Below are 16872 nucleotides of genomic sequence, written 5' to 3' on the forward strand. Positions count from 1 at the left end.
TCCCATGATAATAAAAAAAATACATTTGATAAAGTGTCAAATAGATTTATTCACATTAGACTTGAGAATATCATTGTCTGATTACATTGGAATCGAATTTCTTCGGAATGTCATCAACTGAGAGACCTGACTCCGGTAAGATGTCTTATCTGCAAGTAAAAGAACATGAATGTGTATGAGAATTGTCAAGTTTGCAAAGATTGTAGATTGAACAACAATGGAGGATAACTTGTCTGCTCTTAATACATCTGCATTTAGGATACACTTACATTCTGATTATTGTAAAAAAAAACACTATATTGTGTAGTGATAAATATTATCAAATAAAACATCTGACAAATTTCATAGGGAGAACATGAACTTGATAACGTGTCATTTTTTATTATTTTTTTTTATGTTACACATACATCAGTCAATTAACCGTTTATTCTTTCTACATGATGTTCTGACGTTGTAACATTATCATGATTTTTACTCACCTAGGACAAACTCTGTGTCAGTGGTTCCTCTGACTGCTCCTCAGCTTGTGTCAGTGGTTCCTCCGACTGCTCCTCAGCTTCTTCGTTTATTGTCTCTTCTGTGCAACAAAAGAACTCCAGCTTGTTGAATGTTCGATTGTTCCTAGACTGGGCCTGTCCCCTGAATATCAAGTGTGTCGAATTGCTCAGTGCGTCCGTGTATTGTTCATTCAGCAATATATTGTAGCAACAACTATTTTCTTTCTTCACTACTGGAGACAATGTAACCTTCCAGAGTGATTCTGAACGCACCTCCACTTTGCCGGTTGACTCGATCTTCAACAATAAATTTTGTGGCAAATCACTCACTCGACATCGAGTATCTTCTTTTCTCAGAATACCATCTTTATCCACCTTCTTCATTAGCTGATCCAACGAAATGCTTGTGACTGTGCGCTTAAACATTTTGGCGTCGTTGGTGTTAGCGGAGACTTCTTCACTTGTACGTTTGAGAGACATCTCGTGAGGTAGAGTTCAACTGAAGGAAGTGTACTATAACAGATGGGACAGATGTCTTCAGTGTATGAGACGAAGTATGAGTTACCTAAGATCTGTAGAGCTCTTTATATACAGAATGCTTTGGGGTTGTTTTTTTTTTGGGTGGATTGTATACAGGGATTAGTCATGGTACCAACGCTATATCTGCGACGCAATATGCCGGGGGTGCTATTCAATTCGATTTCAATACATTGTTGACACAGGGTGTGGTACCAACGCTATATCTGCTACGCAATATGTCGGGAGTGCTATTCAATTCGATTTCAATACATTGTTGACACAGGGTGTGGTACCAACGCTATATCTGCGACGCAATATGTCGGGGGTGCTATTCAATTCGATTTCAATACATTGTTGACACAGGGTGTGGTACCAACGCTATATCTGCGACGCAATATGCCGGAGGGTGCTATTCAATTCCATTTCAATACATTATTGACACAAGGCGTGACACTGATGGTATATCCGCGACGTAGTAACACTAGGGTCTATTAAGTTCAGTTTCAATACGTTATTAACACAGGTGTACAAGCTATTCAGTCCAAAGAGTTAATGACTTCTAGGAGTGCCAGTGTACAGAAACCTTAATCAATTCGATTTCAATGCATTATTGACACAGCTGCCCCATGAGTACAATGGGTATTCAACCCACTGTTGACATAAGGACAATACCTTTCAACCCGCTGTTGACATAAGGACAATACCTTTCAACCCGCTGTTGACATAAGGACAATACCCATTCAACTCATTGTTGACATAAGGTCAGTAGGTACGCTGGTGACGTCAGAGCACCACAAATGTGGTGCGATACATCTTCTTTATTATCTACTGTCAACGGGTTGGAGAAGGTGATGTGAGCCAAAGTCAACAAGGGTGTGTCTTTTAAACACAGGAAGTCGGGTTCACGCGAACAGTAGATAGTGGCTGCCTATAACCATGTGTGTCAACAAAAGCCCCTTTTAAACGTCTATATGTCTTCCTGATGGAGACGTCTGGTTGTACCGGCAGAGGGGGAGGGAAAATGGGGTTTTATTTTGAATAGCTATTGTGTCCAACCCACCTGTGTCAACAGTGGCTTGAATGGGTAAATGGGTTTTACATTCAACCCACCTGTGTCAATAGCGTTGAAAACCCAACTTTGAATCGGTATTGCTTTCAACCCACTTGTGTCAATATCATGATAGGGCGTGGAAAAACACAACGGAATGGGTGTTTGAATTTTGACACAGCTGAACCCATACAGATTATTTTTTTGTTGTAAAACATTCAGCGATCAGTGGTGGAATGGCTGTTATGCTCTTCTTAGCCCAATCAAAAAAAAACAACCTGGCGCTATAAATTGATGTCCTATTTTTATCACCAGGACGTTTGGTTTAGGTAAAACGGGGGGGAAGGGTGGCTGGTCATAAGCCATTTGTGTCAACAAAGATCCATTGAGGTGGCTGCGAGTCTCGATAGCGACCACCTGTGTCAACAAGGCGTGGTGCCATGAATGGAATAGGTATTGTATTCGGTGCCACCCCGGCATCGTGCTATCATCAAACACTATAAAAACAGGAGCCACAAAATCATTGTCGTCACAGCACTGGTCGCATTCCAAGGGAAACACGTCAACACATTGAACATACATTGATATCTGGATTATATTTGCCTCATCTCCAAACAATAAGGTAAGTTTTATTCTTCTTCTTCCTTTTATTTACATCAATTTCACTTTCATGTTGAGTGATATTCTTAACAATGAGCTTAGTCATATTCCTAACAATGAGTTTTTCTATGTTACAGAATATCTTTCCTCTCCTCCACATTGTTTGCTAGAACATACTATTTAACATTTTGGGTTTTGTTTTTAAAACAGTACAGCATTAACATAGAAATCTCAATAACTAACTGAAATGAATCCTATAGAAAAAAGCAGCATTCAAGCCCACTGGATTTACATCATCCAGAATTTGGAAACTTCCTACTTTCTTGATGTTTTATTTGAAAAGGCAGTGCTTACAATTTGCATGCTTTGATGACTATAGGTCTCTGTTAAAGCATAAGGATCGACTTGAATCGAATCGCGAATTGGTGTGTTTTCTTATGAGACGTGCCAATTTCCACCAATTCACGGATGCTCTTAGGCAGTCTTACCATATTGACATTGCAGACAGAATTCAGCAAACATTTCTGAACAATAACTAATAAACAAACTGTAAAATGCTATCAAATATATGGAACATATTGTTTTGTAAGTATTGATTTAAGATGTATATAGATTTGCTACTTGTGAAGAGAATTATATGAAATCAACAAATCTGATTCCAATTTTTTTTAATAATGCATTTCAGAGCACGTGTCACGGGTGTATGTTGTTTGCTAGACACTGTTTAAAAAAAAATGTCTAATCTATCTACAAAATCTTTGTATAAGTGTGAGTCTTGTCAAAAAAGCTACCGTTTCAAAAATTCCTTCGTCAGACATCAGAAAAACTGTGGGTCATCTTCTTCTGTGTTTACCTGTGAATTTTGTTCAGTAAAATTCTCACGCAAGGATACATTACAGAAACATGTGAAAAATCAGCACCCTAGTTCTTTGACTTCAAAATTTTCATGTAACCTATGTTCGAATAGTTTCAAATCGGCCAAAGCTCTTGTTCATCATAAAAGACATACACATTTCAATGACCAAAGCGGTGCAGGGGCAGAGACAGCTAAGCGAAGGAAAAGGAATGGAGATAATGAAAAACAGTCTTGCTCAAGAGAGGCTTTGAATGGGAATGCGAGGGAATTTGACATTATTCCCGAGGGTAGAGATGGAAATGATCCCTACTTTTATTTTGTTAAAATTCAACCTGACATCATTCAACACTTAAACAGGGAGCTTGAAACGAAGCGATCCATCAAATGGGGCCTATGCACGCAATTTCGATTTAGCAAAATGGGCTCTGACGGTTTGACTTCCTTTACCGAACCGTACTTTAGAACCAAAATGTCTCCTGTCACAGAAGCCAATGATTTGGATGAATTGTACTCCGAAGCCATAAATACCATCATGAAACTCATGGACAATTACGAAGGGGAAAGTTCGAATTTAAATTTTGAAACTGTGGTGAGCGTAAAAGTATCTGTGGTCAAATTTCAACCTTTCCCTGGAAGTTCATACCTCCCCCTGCCCCGATCACTTGAGAAAAAGCGCTGTCTGTTAAACATCAAGAACACAGACGACGACATGTGTTTTGTGTATTGTGTCTTGGCTCAGTTGTTTCCGGTGCCATCTCATTTAGTCAGAGAGCAAGTGGATCACTATAAAGATAAAATACACGAATTGAATTTGAACGGTTGTGAATTTCCCATGGGTCTCAGGCATATCTCGAAATTTGAAAAGACAAACAATTTAAGCATCAATGTATATGGTGTAGATGAAGATGAAAATCAAGAACATGTCGTCTTCCCTTTGAGAATCAGTTCTCACAGGACCCATTCAACCAAAGATCAACACATTGATCTCTTGCTGTTAACACAAGAAGTGGAGGAGGTGCAAGACGAACGACCAATCTCTCATTATGTTCTGATCACTAGTTTGGCAGGTCTTGTCAGAAAATCCGGAGACACCAACAGTAAATTCATTTGTCGAAAATGTTTGTGGACCTTTAGTTCTGAAGACGTCCTGGTAAAACATGCTCCCTACTGTCACGAGAAAGCACAAAGGATAAAAATGCCTGATCCGGAGAGAGCTTTTCGAGCGTTTCGATTGGGTCAGTATGCCAAAATGAGTAAAGTCCCCTTTGTAATCTATGCCGATTTCGAGTCTGTCTTAGCTGGATTAGATCACGGTGAGAGAGAGGGGGGAACTCGTCGTGTCCAAGAGCACATTCCTTGTGGTTACAGCTATCAGATAGTGTGCAGAGAACCCAATCTCTATTCTTTCCCATTGAGAACCTATAGCGGGGAACAGGCAGCACAGCATTTCATGACACATCTTTTGGAAGATTACGAGACAATCATGGACATATTGAACAACCCCGTCCCTATGAATTTAACATCTGCTGAAAAGTCAGCATTAGATTTGGAAACCCACTGTTATCTTTGTGGAAAGATGGTACAACGCAAAGAGAGACACATCGACCACGACCATTTGACAGGTCGAGTCAGAGGCCTTTGTCACAGATTCTGCAATGTTAATTTCAAGGAGTCCACATTTGTGAATGTTATTGGTCACAATGCCTCCCGATACGACAACCATTTGATTCTACAGGCAGCCGAATTATTTGCCGATCGAAAATTGACGTGCATAGGTCAAAATTCTGAACACTTCATTATGTTTCAAATTGACCAACTTCGTTTTCTGGACAGTTTCAAATTTTTGAGCACGAGTTTGCAAACACTGGCTGACAATTTGAGAAGCAAAGGTCAATTGGAATTCAAGTACTTGACGAATAATTATCCAGATCATGTGGATGTCTTGACTCGAAAATTGCCCTATTTCTATGAATATGTGGACAGTTTCGAAAAATTAAAAGTGACCACATTCCCGAGCCTGGAAGATTTCTATTCTTCTTTAACCGAAGAAACCATTTCTGAAGAAGACTATGCCTTTGCTCGTCACATTTGGGACACCTTCAAAATAACATCTGTCAGACAATTCATGGAATTGTACGTTGCTGTTGACACGTTGATCTTGACAGACGTCTTCGAAGCTTTTCGTGATATGTGTCTGGGTTACTACAAGCTCGATCCTTGTCAGTATTTTACTCTCCCGGGGATGGCCATGGATGCTTGTCTTTTAATGACGGGGGTGACCTTAGATCTCATGACCGACCCTGACATGTACAATTTCGTCGCTGATTCTGTGAGAGGAGATGTTGCCAGTATTAACCACCGGTTTGCCCAAGCCAACAACAAACACATGTCCGATTTCGATCAGTGCCAGCCAGAAAGTCACTTACTGTATTACGACATCAATAACCTGTACGGTGCAGCCATGAGTTGTCCTTTACCTCAGGGTCAGTTTGAGTGGGTAGATGACATTGACGGCATTGACTGGCTTCGGTTGGATCCGAATGGTGACGTGGGATACATCGTGGAGTGTGATTTGGAGTACCCGCGTCATCTCCACCGTGTCCACGATACGTTACCTTTGGCACCGACGAAAGAGAGCATACCTTTCGACAAACTGTCTCCCTATCAACAGACACTGCTTTCAGAGTTGGGTATGTTAGGGAAAAAGAATGAGAAGAAGCCATCCACGGGGACCAAACTGTTTTCGACCTTGAAAGACAAGGAAAATTACATCACCTATTTTGGCACATTGCAGCAATACTTACGCTTGGGTCTGAAATTAAAAAAAGTGCACAAAGTGTTGAAATTTACCCAGTCCCAATGGATGAAACCTTACATCGACTTTAACACCCAAAAGCGGAAAGAAGCCACAGATAGCTTTTCCAAAGACTTATTCAAATTGCTTTCCAATGCCGTTTATGGTAAACAGTTACAAAATGTGAGAAACTACAAACAGATCGAACTGATCACCACGCAGGAAAGATTCCGCAGGTTCGTGGCTAAAACCAATTTCAGAAGCATGAACATTTTCTCTGAAAATTTAGTTGCCGTGAACATGGAAAAGGTATCTGTGACTTTGAACCAACCCGTCGCTGTGGGCTTCACCATTCTGGAACATGCTAAACGGCTTATGTACGATTTTCATTACAATGTCATGCTGAAGGAGTACACTCGCAAACATCTTAGAGTGCTCATGACAGACACAGACAGTCTGTTTTACCAAGTCTGGTCCCCGGTGGGTGTACCTCTTCGAGATCCCCAAGATTTTATGCTAGGAAACATTCACCTGTTCGATACATCCAACTATCCCAAAGACCACCCACTTCATTCGATGGAAAGGCACAAAGCCATAGGTCTCATGAAAGATGAAATGGGAGGGAGAGTGATCAGAGAATTCGTTGGGCTTCGTCCCAAAAACTACAGCTTTACTTTTGACAAATCTGCGAGTGAAAGGGTTGAGAAACGCACTGCTAAAGGCGTTCAGACAGCTTTCATCCGAAAACATCTTCGTCACGACATGTTTAAAGAGTGTCTTTTCGATCGCAAACAAACTTTGGCCACGTTTACCCAAATTAGATCCATACAGAACACCCTTTACACGACCAAAGTGACGAAACTGGCTTTGACTCCACAGGATGATAAACGATATCTTTTGGCAGATGGCATTCAATCTCGATCCTATGGGTTCAATCCTCTATAGAAAAAAAAAAAATGCAGAATCTCAAAGCAAACAGTCATTGTCTAGCAAACAATGTAGCTCCACTGTGGAAAAAAAATGCTGCCTACAAATCTTCCTGAACTAAAGAAAGGTATTAATGTTATTTTATTTACCATATTTATTTATTTAATTTTTTAAAAAAACTCATGTTAAAGGTGACAACGTTTGGTTTTTATTTTATTTTTTCCTCCCCCTTAAAATTGTTTCATCCATTGGAAAAAATTTCAGTATTTGCATAATTTGTTTTACTGTTGTTGTCGTGTAATGATGTACACTAGCTGTGTTTATTTACATACATTTTGTTTGTTTGTTTGTTTTACAGAAATGACGGAAAACATCAGGTCAACTCACTACCGCTACAGGTTGAATGGTAGAAGTCAACTAATCAGACAAGGCAGAACATCACGGAGAAGTCCTTTGACGGCTTACCTTGCTGGAGCTCGTTGTTTAGAAAGTACTCTTCAACGTCTGCTGTTGTCAACAGGAGCAGGAGCGGTGGATCCGGGACCCTTTTCCTTATCCGTCCATGAAGTCCTGGTTCCAGAACGCAGAATGTTCAGAAATAGTAATCATCGTCAACGTAGAGTGCGATTTGAGAGCATTTTGGAAGCAGCGTATGTGGATGAACTACGAGCTAGAGTCAATGAATTGTGTCAAAGTAACTGTTACGGTTGCCAAACAGATCATCCCTCTCAGCGACATCATCCATGTCTTATGATGTCGGAAGATGATCGTGTTGATTTATACTTTGACGATGCATTGATGACTGTATCTCATGCTAACGTTCTGGAGAAAGCCAGAGTACAGAGAACATCGACTGACCTCCCGTTCTCTGACAGAGACACACTACGGTACCAGGATGAAGACTACCTGATCCATTTTTTCTTTACTTCCGCTCGAAAGGAGCGACTGGAAGAAAAGTTGAGAGAGAAGATGAAAGAACGGTCCTAAAAGCGTACATTGAACGGAACGAGTAGGACTGGAAAAAAAAAATGTTTAGGTGAATCATATCTATTTATAAACAGATACCAAACACGATATCATCTAGCCAATCCAGTGACATTACCCATTTAAAATAACCAATGAATTGACGACATAGTGCATGTTTATGTATATATTATACACACACTCGTGTAGACTATCATTCGAGCATTTCTTTAGATGCTTCAACAGGCGGTCGTGGCTTGCTAGGGTGGTGAAGGTGGATCAAATCATGACCAATAGGGCTACCTTCTACAGCTGGAAGCAAGTGATTCGTGCCTCTCACAGTCTCCACGACGCTGTGGTCCAGGAATCCAATGACTGGTTTCAACGTCGAGATGCGTGTGTCGTGGATGCCAAACGGAAATGTCCTGAGGATGAAAATCGCCCTTCGGTCAAGCGAGTGATTATCAAAAAGTCAAGGCGAGTTCCCAGCTGTGGTGTCGATGAAGTGGAAACAACGAATACGCTGAAACACGTCGAGAGACTTCTCACTTTGTGTTACTGTTTGGAAGTCACCAAGATCATTCAACGCCTTTCAAGCGAGTTATGTTTTGGTTGCATGTTCGATACAGAGGGGGAACCAGTTCATACCTGTTGTGACCTGACAGAAGAGGATCAGGCCGATAAATACTTGAACATAGCCCTGAACGAGGTCGATGAGGATCAGGTGTTGGATCACTGGATGAAACTGATAGCTGATGATTCATCGTTGAAGCATGTGACTACTTTTCACTTACTTCCCTATCGCTGTAAGGACTATCGTGAATCCCAGTTCAAATCACAGGAGTGGCTTAGTGATTTGAAACAGCGTGTGGTTAAAATGCTGTTTCTGGAAAAGAAACTTTCAAAGTGACCCATGAGATTGGACATTGTCTTATTGGATAAAAATGCGTGACTACATACAAATTTTGACTTTAAACCGATACTGTTTGGAGATAAAGTTCACAAAAGTACAGTCCACCTGATGCATAGGTGTATATGTATATGTATGTATATGTATGTATATGTGAATACTTATATATTATTTACAAATATTTTATGTAAAGTGTGTGTGTGAGTGCGCGCCCATTGTCAATAAAATATCATATTCAGCTCATGATGACTTTGCGTTCTATTTTATGTATATATGCGTAATCTTACCATGTTTTGACTCAGTGTGCATCATGAGTCCTCCAAAGAATGAGAAAGCTCTACAGCAGTATTATTTTGATCCCGGCAAACCAGGAGCTTACTACGGTCCATCCAAACTCCGCGAGGAGTTACGGTTGAATAAACAACCCCACATTTCCCTGAGGAAGGTCAAAGCGTTTGTGAAAAACCAAGACGCTTACAGCTTACATCGACCTCCCACCTACCGCTTTAAAAGAATGACAGTCAGAGTGCATTCTCTGGACGAAATGTTTGACGTGGATTTAGCCGATATGTCTAGGTACACGAAATGGAATGATGGCGTTAGATACCTGCTGGTGACCTTGGACATTCTTTCTAGGTATGCCTTCATCTTACCTTTGGTCAACAAGAGACCCGAGACCGTGTTGAAGGCTTTCCAAGCGATCCTGGAGGAAAGGAAACCTCAAAAAGTGAGAACAGATGCGGGGAGCGAATTCAAAGGGGCTTTCAAGGTCTTTCTAGAAAAGCAAAACATAACCCACACCATTGCGCGCAATGAAAACATCAAAAGCAATTACGTGGAACGGTTCAACAGGACCCTGAAATCCTTGATCACTCGATACATGACGCACAAAAACACCAAACGCTACTTGGACGTTCTCCCCGAACTGGTGTACAACTACAACCACACGTCGCATTCTTCGCTGCCACAACTGTCTCCTGCACGAGTGACTGAGGAGAACCAGGTCAAAGTGTGGAATCACGTCTACCTCAAACCCTTGAGGAAGAAAGTCAGCGGCAAACCTCGAGTCAAGAGATACCTATTTAAAGTAGGCGACCTGGTTCGCATCTCATATCTGAGAAGACCCTTCAGCACGGTGCTCGATCTCAAGTGGACGGAGGAGCTTTTCAAAGTATCTCAACGCTACAGAAAGCAGGGGTTTGCTCAGTACAAACTGAAAGACTTTCACGACGAGCCTCTGACCGGATCATTTTACGTCAACGAGCTAAAGAAGGTCGACAAAGCGGACGACGTGCTCTGGCGAGTAGAGAAGGTCTTGAAAAGGAAAAAGGTGAAGGGGGAGACGTACGCCCTGGTGCGCTGGCTTGGTTGGCCAAAAAAGTTTGACTCCTACGTGCCGGAAAGCGAACTGAAAGAAGCGTGAAACAAATCATGGAGAAGTACGTGTTTCTCAAAAGCTCAGACTCCAAAACCACATCCTTCACGGGGAACACGCCCTATCGTTTTCGGGTGAAACTGAACCAGAGACTGACGTTTGACGGATTCTGGGTGGTGTCCTTGAAGGAGCTGAACTTTGGATCCATAGACATGAGCAAGGTCAAAGATCCCTACGTTGACGTTTTGTGTAATCTCTGCGACACTTCGTTGGTGGGAGAGACTCAGCTGAACTTACTGAGAAGGATCGATTTGAGACAGGGTCCTACTTACAGCTTCAGCACCGAAATGTGCATGCGCGTCAAACTGAAAGAAACGGACAACATTGATCTGTATTTAAGGAGCGACGACGTCGGCACCGCATCATTCTTGTCGGGGGAGACCCACGCCACACTTCACTTGAGACGATATCCTTTCGTGGAGTAACTTTACTGCACGTATCCTTGCCCACCATGGAATCTCGTCCGCTGTACGTTCTGGACTATGCCAAGTTCAAACACTCCTTCGACAACAAACACGTGAGGAAGACTTCCAATCTACTTTACGGGAAAGCTCAAAAGATGGTGATTCCAGTTCGACGTCGGACAGCAGCCGCAACGCCACCCCAAACGACCGTTGATGTCACCATGCGCGTGACCTCGGAATCTCAAAGCAAGGTAGACAGAGCCGAAGCCAAGGACAAGAGAGCCAAGGCTATAAAACGCAAAGCGGGCGAGAGATGCGTCACAACGAAGAAAATTCGTCGAACCGAGAACACTACCTCCATCGTCCCTTCGAAAACCGCCAAAGCGCTCAAGTGCACACCCGTGCGAGAAGACGACATTTTCAGTTAAAAGAGAACCAAAAGCATGTCTCTCATAAACGACGGGGACTTTGAGGAACTGGTTCCCGAAGCGTTGAATTTGTTTTCACTTATCAAAGGATATCAAAGTTCAGTGCAGAAGCATTATTTCGTTAATGTGAGGCCTCTGAGTCAAATCAACGACACGAGCCCGCTGGAGTTTCACGTGTCCAATTCGGGAGCCGACTACATCGATCTGAAACGGACCCGTCTGCACGTGAAGGTCAAGGTCACTCAAGCCGACGGCACCACGTCGTTGGCGGAAGATGAAAACGTGGCTCCCATAAACTTGTTTATGTCGGCGCTATTTTCTCAAACGTCTGTCTACCTGCAGAATCAGCTGGTGTCTTCGACCAACAACCACTATGCCTACAAGAGCATGATGAAAGCTCTGCTCGGGTACGATGCAGAAGCCAAAAGCACGCAGTTGACCTCACAGCTGTTCTACAAGGACTACGCCGTGACCAATGCGGACTTGGAAAGCAGTGACGTCACGGGATCGGTCAACAATGGAATGATGACACGTGCCTATTTTATCGCCCAAAGCAAGGAACTGACCATGTCGGGTCCCATCTTCGAAGACATCTTCGAAATGAACCGTCACCTGATCAACGAAGTGGACATGACCGTGAAAATGTATAGACCAGCGTGACTAGCCACGAATTCAAAGTGCATCTCCTGGATGCTTATCTGCAGGTCTGCAAAGTCAAAGTCAACCCCGCTCTGATCTTGGCTCACAACTCCCTGTTCGAAAAGTCTAACGCCCTCTACCCATACACGAAGAGCGAGGTCAAGGTCACCAGCATCCCGACATCGCAGCTGAGTCATTCCATCGACAACGTCTCCAACCCCGTGGCCAGCCGTTATATCGTTGGCTTGGTCGAATCGGCCTCTCTGAACGGTCCATACGATCGCAACCCATACAATTTTTTATCCTCGATGGTGAAAAAGATTACCCTCTACATCGACGGTGCCAGGGTGCCAGGTCAGCCGACCGAAGCGGACGATGTCGCCACTTATGTCAGCATGCTCGATGGTATGGGTTTGTGGGCGGAAGGCAAGGGCAACGGCATCAGCAGAGGCGAGTTTCTCCTGGGAAGTGCCCTCTACGTCTTTGACCTGGACAAGATTTGCGCCGATTCGGAATACCTCAATTTGGTGAAGTCTGGAGACGTGAGGCTCGAACTGGAGTTCAAAAATGCCCTCACTCAACCGCTGAGCTGCATTGTCATGACTCAGAGAAACTCTCTGATTGAGATCGATAAAGCGCGGAACGTGTTTGTCAAGTAGAACGTCAGATGAAGGCTTCGGAGCTTTGGTGCGCTGTCCAGTGCGATTCCAGCTTACAGAGACACGTGTTGGGCGTGTACGCCAAAAATACCCTACCACTCTCCATCCCAGACAACATGCTTGCCCGAGGTGTGGGTCTTATCGTCAATACAGAGATAAGACAAAGCAAAGGTCGTCATTGGATCGCCATGGTCATCCATGGGAAGAGAGCAGAACTTTTCAACAGTCTCGGAGAACCAGTGTATGTGGACTTTGACCGTTATTTAAAAACGCACGTCAGTTCTTACGTACGAAACAGTCAGCAGTTGCAATCCGTAGAGTCAGACCTCTGCGGTTTGTATTGTTTGTATTACCTGCTGCGTAAATTCAAAGATCGTTTAAGTTTGAACCGGATTGTCCAGCCATTTCATCCTTCCGACTTGCTGTGGAATGATGATTTTGTTTCGCGATCCATGTGTCGCTATTTCAAATATTGCACTCGCTGTACATCGCTACCCATCACCTGCTCTTAGCTTCAATGTTAGATGATAAACGTGTATTAACTGTGTTTATTTGTACCCTATTGTTTTCTTTAGCCTACTTTTGCTGTTGTATTGTTCTTTGTAATTTTATAAAGGTTTGATTTGAACACCATGTACTAGAAAAAGAAAACACGTGTAATGATTAAAAAAAAAAAATGTAGAAAACTCCTTTGCGTGTTTGTTTTTTTGTTGTACAAAGAAAACATATTTGTGAATTTGTAAAACAAGTTTTTCCTCTTTGACAACAAGTTTTTATCTTTATCTACAGTTTTTCAAAAAAAAATGGATAATGATTATTACAACCTGAGCCAAACACATTTTTATATGCATGATGTACAATTTTTTTAATTTAAAAAAAAATATATTTTTTTTGGTATCACCATTTTTCTTTATTTTATTTTAATTTTTTTTTTTAACACAAATTTTCAATTAAAGGTTTATAAGAAAAAATAACAAACTTTCAGAATTCAAGGAAATCCAAATTTTTATTTTGATAGAATGAAAGTTTTACTTCATGTCAATGTAATCCTCGTCCATGGATGAGGTAACTGGGGATGGATGAGGTGCCAATAATGGTGACGTGGTACAGCCACTGCACTGGGGCAATACGACATCGTCTGTGACGGTGCTTGAATCAAGGGTCGCTATTCTCCTTGGTGGCAGGGGAGGTGGATGTGCCTTGAGTTTTCGAATGTCACCCTCAACCCGCTCCATTCGAAATTCATAACTACAGTGTCTCGGACACTCGATTTGGCTGAAAATACTTCTCAGATCCTGCGAAACGCTGTCAAGTCTGTCCTCGCATCTCTGCAACCTCTCCTCTATTCTCTGTGCAGCTTCCCTTCTCCTGCTAAAGCACTGACCCATTCTCTTCTTACGATAATTAAAATATTTGCAATACCTCTTCAATTCCGCTTTCGCTAACACATGTCACGATCTAAGGGAGATAACTCACAAGACAGGGCAAAGGACACCGCTAATGGTGTTCGGCGTAATCATTGAAACAACACACATACAAGAAGTAAAACTCTTTCGTGTGTTTGTTTATGTTTTTACAATTTTTTAAATAATGATAACAAATTTGTGAATTCGGAAAACAAGTATTATAATTATGGATAATGATCAAGTCAACTTCGTGATTTTTCTTTTTTTTCATTTTTGGGACCAGGTTTTTTTTTGTTTTTGTTTTTTTATTTTTGTTTCGTGAACAAAGTGAAAATTAATGGGTTTTTTTTTTTACATTAATGGGTTCATAGCGTGTTGCTTACGATATAAATTCACTCCTCGTTGTTGGTCAGAATCATTCTTCGAGTGTAACTGACAGAGCTAGCAACGTGTGATGGAGGAGACCAAGTGTCTTTTGCCTTTTAAAACGCCAACCACCATTTCCGTGATTGGTGGATCGTCAAGCGGAAAGACGCAATGGGTTGCCAGATTGTTGAAACAGGCTGAAAGCATGTTCGACCCTGCACCGAAGCTCACCATTTTCGCCTATGCGATGTACCAATCAGAAGTGTACGGAGATTTAGAAAAAAGTGTCCCCAACATTCGCTTTCAAGATACCCTTCCAACGGAGGAGGAAATGAGGTCTTATGCTTTGGAATCTGACAACAGGTGCTTATTGGTGCTCGACGATTACATGCAAGAAGTGTGCGAGAATCGGTTGTATTTAAATCTTTACACGACGCTGTCACACCATCTCGGGATTTCGGTCATCAACATACAACAGTCGGCCTATCCCAAAGGTGAATTCAACCGCACCATGTCGTTAAACACGCATCACTTTGTTCTGTTATCCAACCCACGTTCGGCGCACGAATACAAAATTTTAGCGTCTCAAATGTTTCCGGGTCAAGCCACCTATTTCGCAGAAGCCTTCCGAGATGCCGTGGCCGGACAAAAATATGGCTATCTCGTCGTGGATGCTTCACCACACGCCGACGAACGCTACGGCCGATTGCGCACGGGTATATTCCCGAATGACATCTGCACGGTGTATTTACCTAAATAGCCACCTTCATAAAAGGTAAAAAACAGTCAGTTCACTTCGGGAATTCTGCAGACAGCTCTCCATCGGGACAACATCGCAGAGACATGGCAAAACAGCTCGAAGAAAGGACCGATATGATGCGAATCATCGAAACACACAGAAAGGGGAACGAAACGCCCGCTCGCCGGATCTCATTTACGGTGTCCGTGTGGGGAGACGATTACGCCGCATTGCAAATCATAGATCACTACGGCGAATGGACTGAAGTGATCAAAGACTTGCTGTGGAAAGGCAGACTGTGCCCAGAAGCCTTGGATGACGAAACGTGTGGAGACGGACGGGTTAGCTACGAATGTTTCAGTCACGAACACGATCGAATGGCCGCGACCAACCTTTGTCGCGAGGTCATGTCTTTACACGATTATGACATGTCTAAAACCCAAACGACGAACATCGTTCAAGGTGAAGATGTGTTGGCCAGTTGGCAAAACGATCAGCCTCACGATTGCAGTCAGTGGAAACAAGACGAAGAGGACATTTTTGTGTGATAAATACGAACACGTGGAGAGGATATTTTTCATTTCGAGTTGGATCGCGGACAAACATCGTCATGAGTCAAATACTGCAAGAACATAGGATTTTTCTTCAGATGTTACTCGAGGCCAATGGGAAGCAAAGAAAGGCGTTCCTGGTCCATGCTTCGAGCGGGCAGTTGAAAGCTATTATCACTCTCGTCTTTAACATTTTGAAGGGAAACATTGCTTTGACAGGAGAAGATAAAAGGCGACTGTCACGTCACAAAAAGTGCATTCGAACACTGGCTAGCAAGACGATCAGTCGTCGTCACAAACGTGAGTTGATCGTTTCTCATCGGGTGATTCTCCCCATTTGCATCAGATCGTATCTCGCCTACCTCTCGTTCGTGCAGCATGAGCAAGCCAATGATTCTTCTGACAAGAGACACTTACCAGAGACTGACGTCCCAGCAGGAAGAGGAACAGAAGAAGAAGAAGAACAGGACAGTGATGCCCAATCCGAATCAACATCCTCAGACAACGGCACCTCTTCAGACAGCGAATAGCTCCGAGACGTGGACGGAGGAGGCAGCACCCGATGAAAAACGACCTACAGACAATCGTGGCTCTTTGTTAAGAGTTCTGGATGATCATCTACTCAAGAACATATCTTTGACAAAAACCATGGGAAAGTTGATGGCTTTGTGGGTTTTTCTTAAGAATAAAGTGGCTACAGGACAAATGTCAGTCACGGACAAGTTAGAAATCGTGTCGCAAGATGGAGACACGGTGGAAAATTCAAATCTGACAGACTTGATTCGCTTCGTTATTCTGCGCTCTTCCAAAAGACCAATTGGATATAGGGAGTTTCGCAAACTGCTTCGCAGATTACGTGCACCGAAACGTCTTGTGGGTGTTTACAGCAAAAGAAAAGAGAAGTTGTACATGAAACGCAAGCCAAACCTTGGCGTGCCCGGTCAGAAGAACTTTAGAAACTTGGAATCATTGCCATGAAGATGAGCGTTCTTAATGAAAATATACATATATTGTGCAAAATAAAAGAATTATTCTTGAAGTGTATGCCTTTTTGTTATCATTTCCACTCACACCTATAACAATGCATGAAGGCATGGTGTTGTAGTAAACCTCCAAGTACTTTTTTTTTTT

General features: G+C 42.5%; 1 protein-coding gene across 1 annotated transcript; it reads left to right on the plus strand.

Annotated features, from left to right (window-relative positions):
* The first annotated feature begins 11396 nt into the window (after nucleotides 1-11396).
* Nucleotides 11397-12679, plus strand: LOC137259669 (uncharacterized protein F54H12.2-like). Its single transcript, XM_067797270.1, has 2 exons — nucleotides 11397-12017; nucleotides 12086-12679. The coding sequence occupies exons 1-2, from the start codon at nucleotides 11397-11399 to the stop codon at nucleotides 12677-12679; spliced, it is 1215 nt and encodes a 404-aa protein (XP_067653371.1).
* Nucleotides 12680-16872: the final 4193 nt, after the last annotated feature.

Source organism: Haliotis asinina, chromosome 13 (genome assembly GCF_037392515.1).
Source record: "Haliotis asinina isolate JCU_RB_2024 chromosome 13, JCU_Hal_asi_v2, whole genome shotgun sequence".
NCBI lineage: Eukaryota > Metazoa > Mollusca > Gastropoda > Lepetellida > Haliotidae > Haliotis > Haliotis asinina.

Excerpts from the sequence above, each read along its gene's own strand:
- LOC137259669 (XM_067797270.1), top strand. The coding sequence starts at position 11,397 with ATGTCTCTCATAAACGACGGGGACTTTGAGGAACTGGTTCCCGAAGCG. Across the intron at positions 12,018-12,085 it reads TCAACGAAGTGGACATGACC|GTCTGCAAAGTCAAAGTCAA; the intron begins GTGAAAATGTAT and ends GCTTATCTGCAG.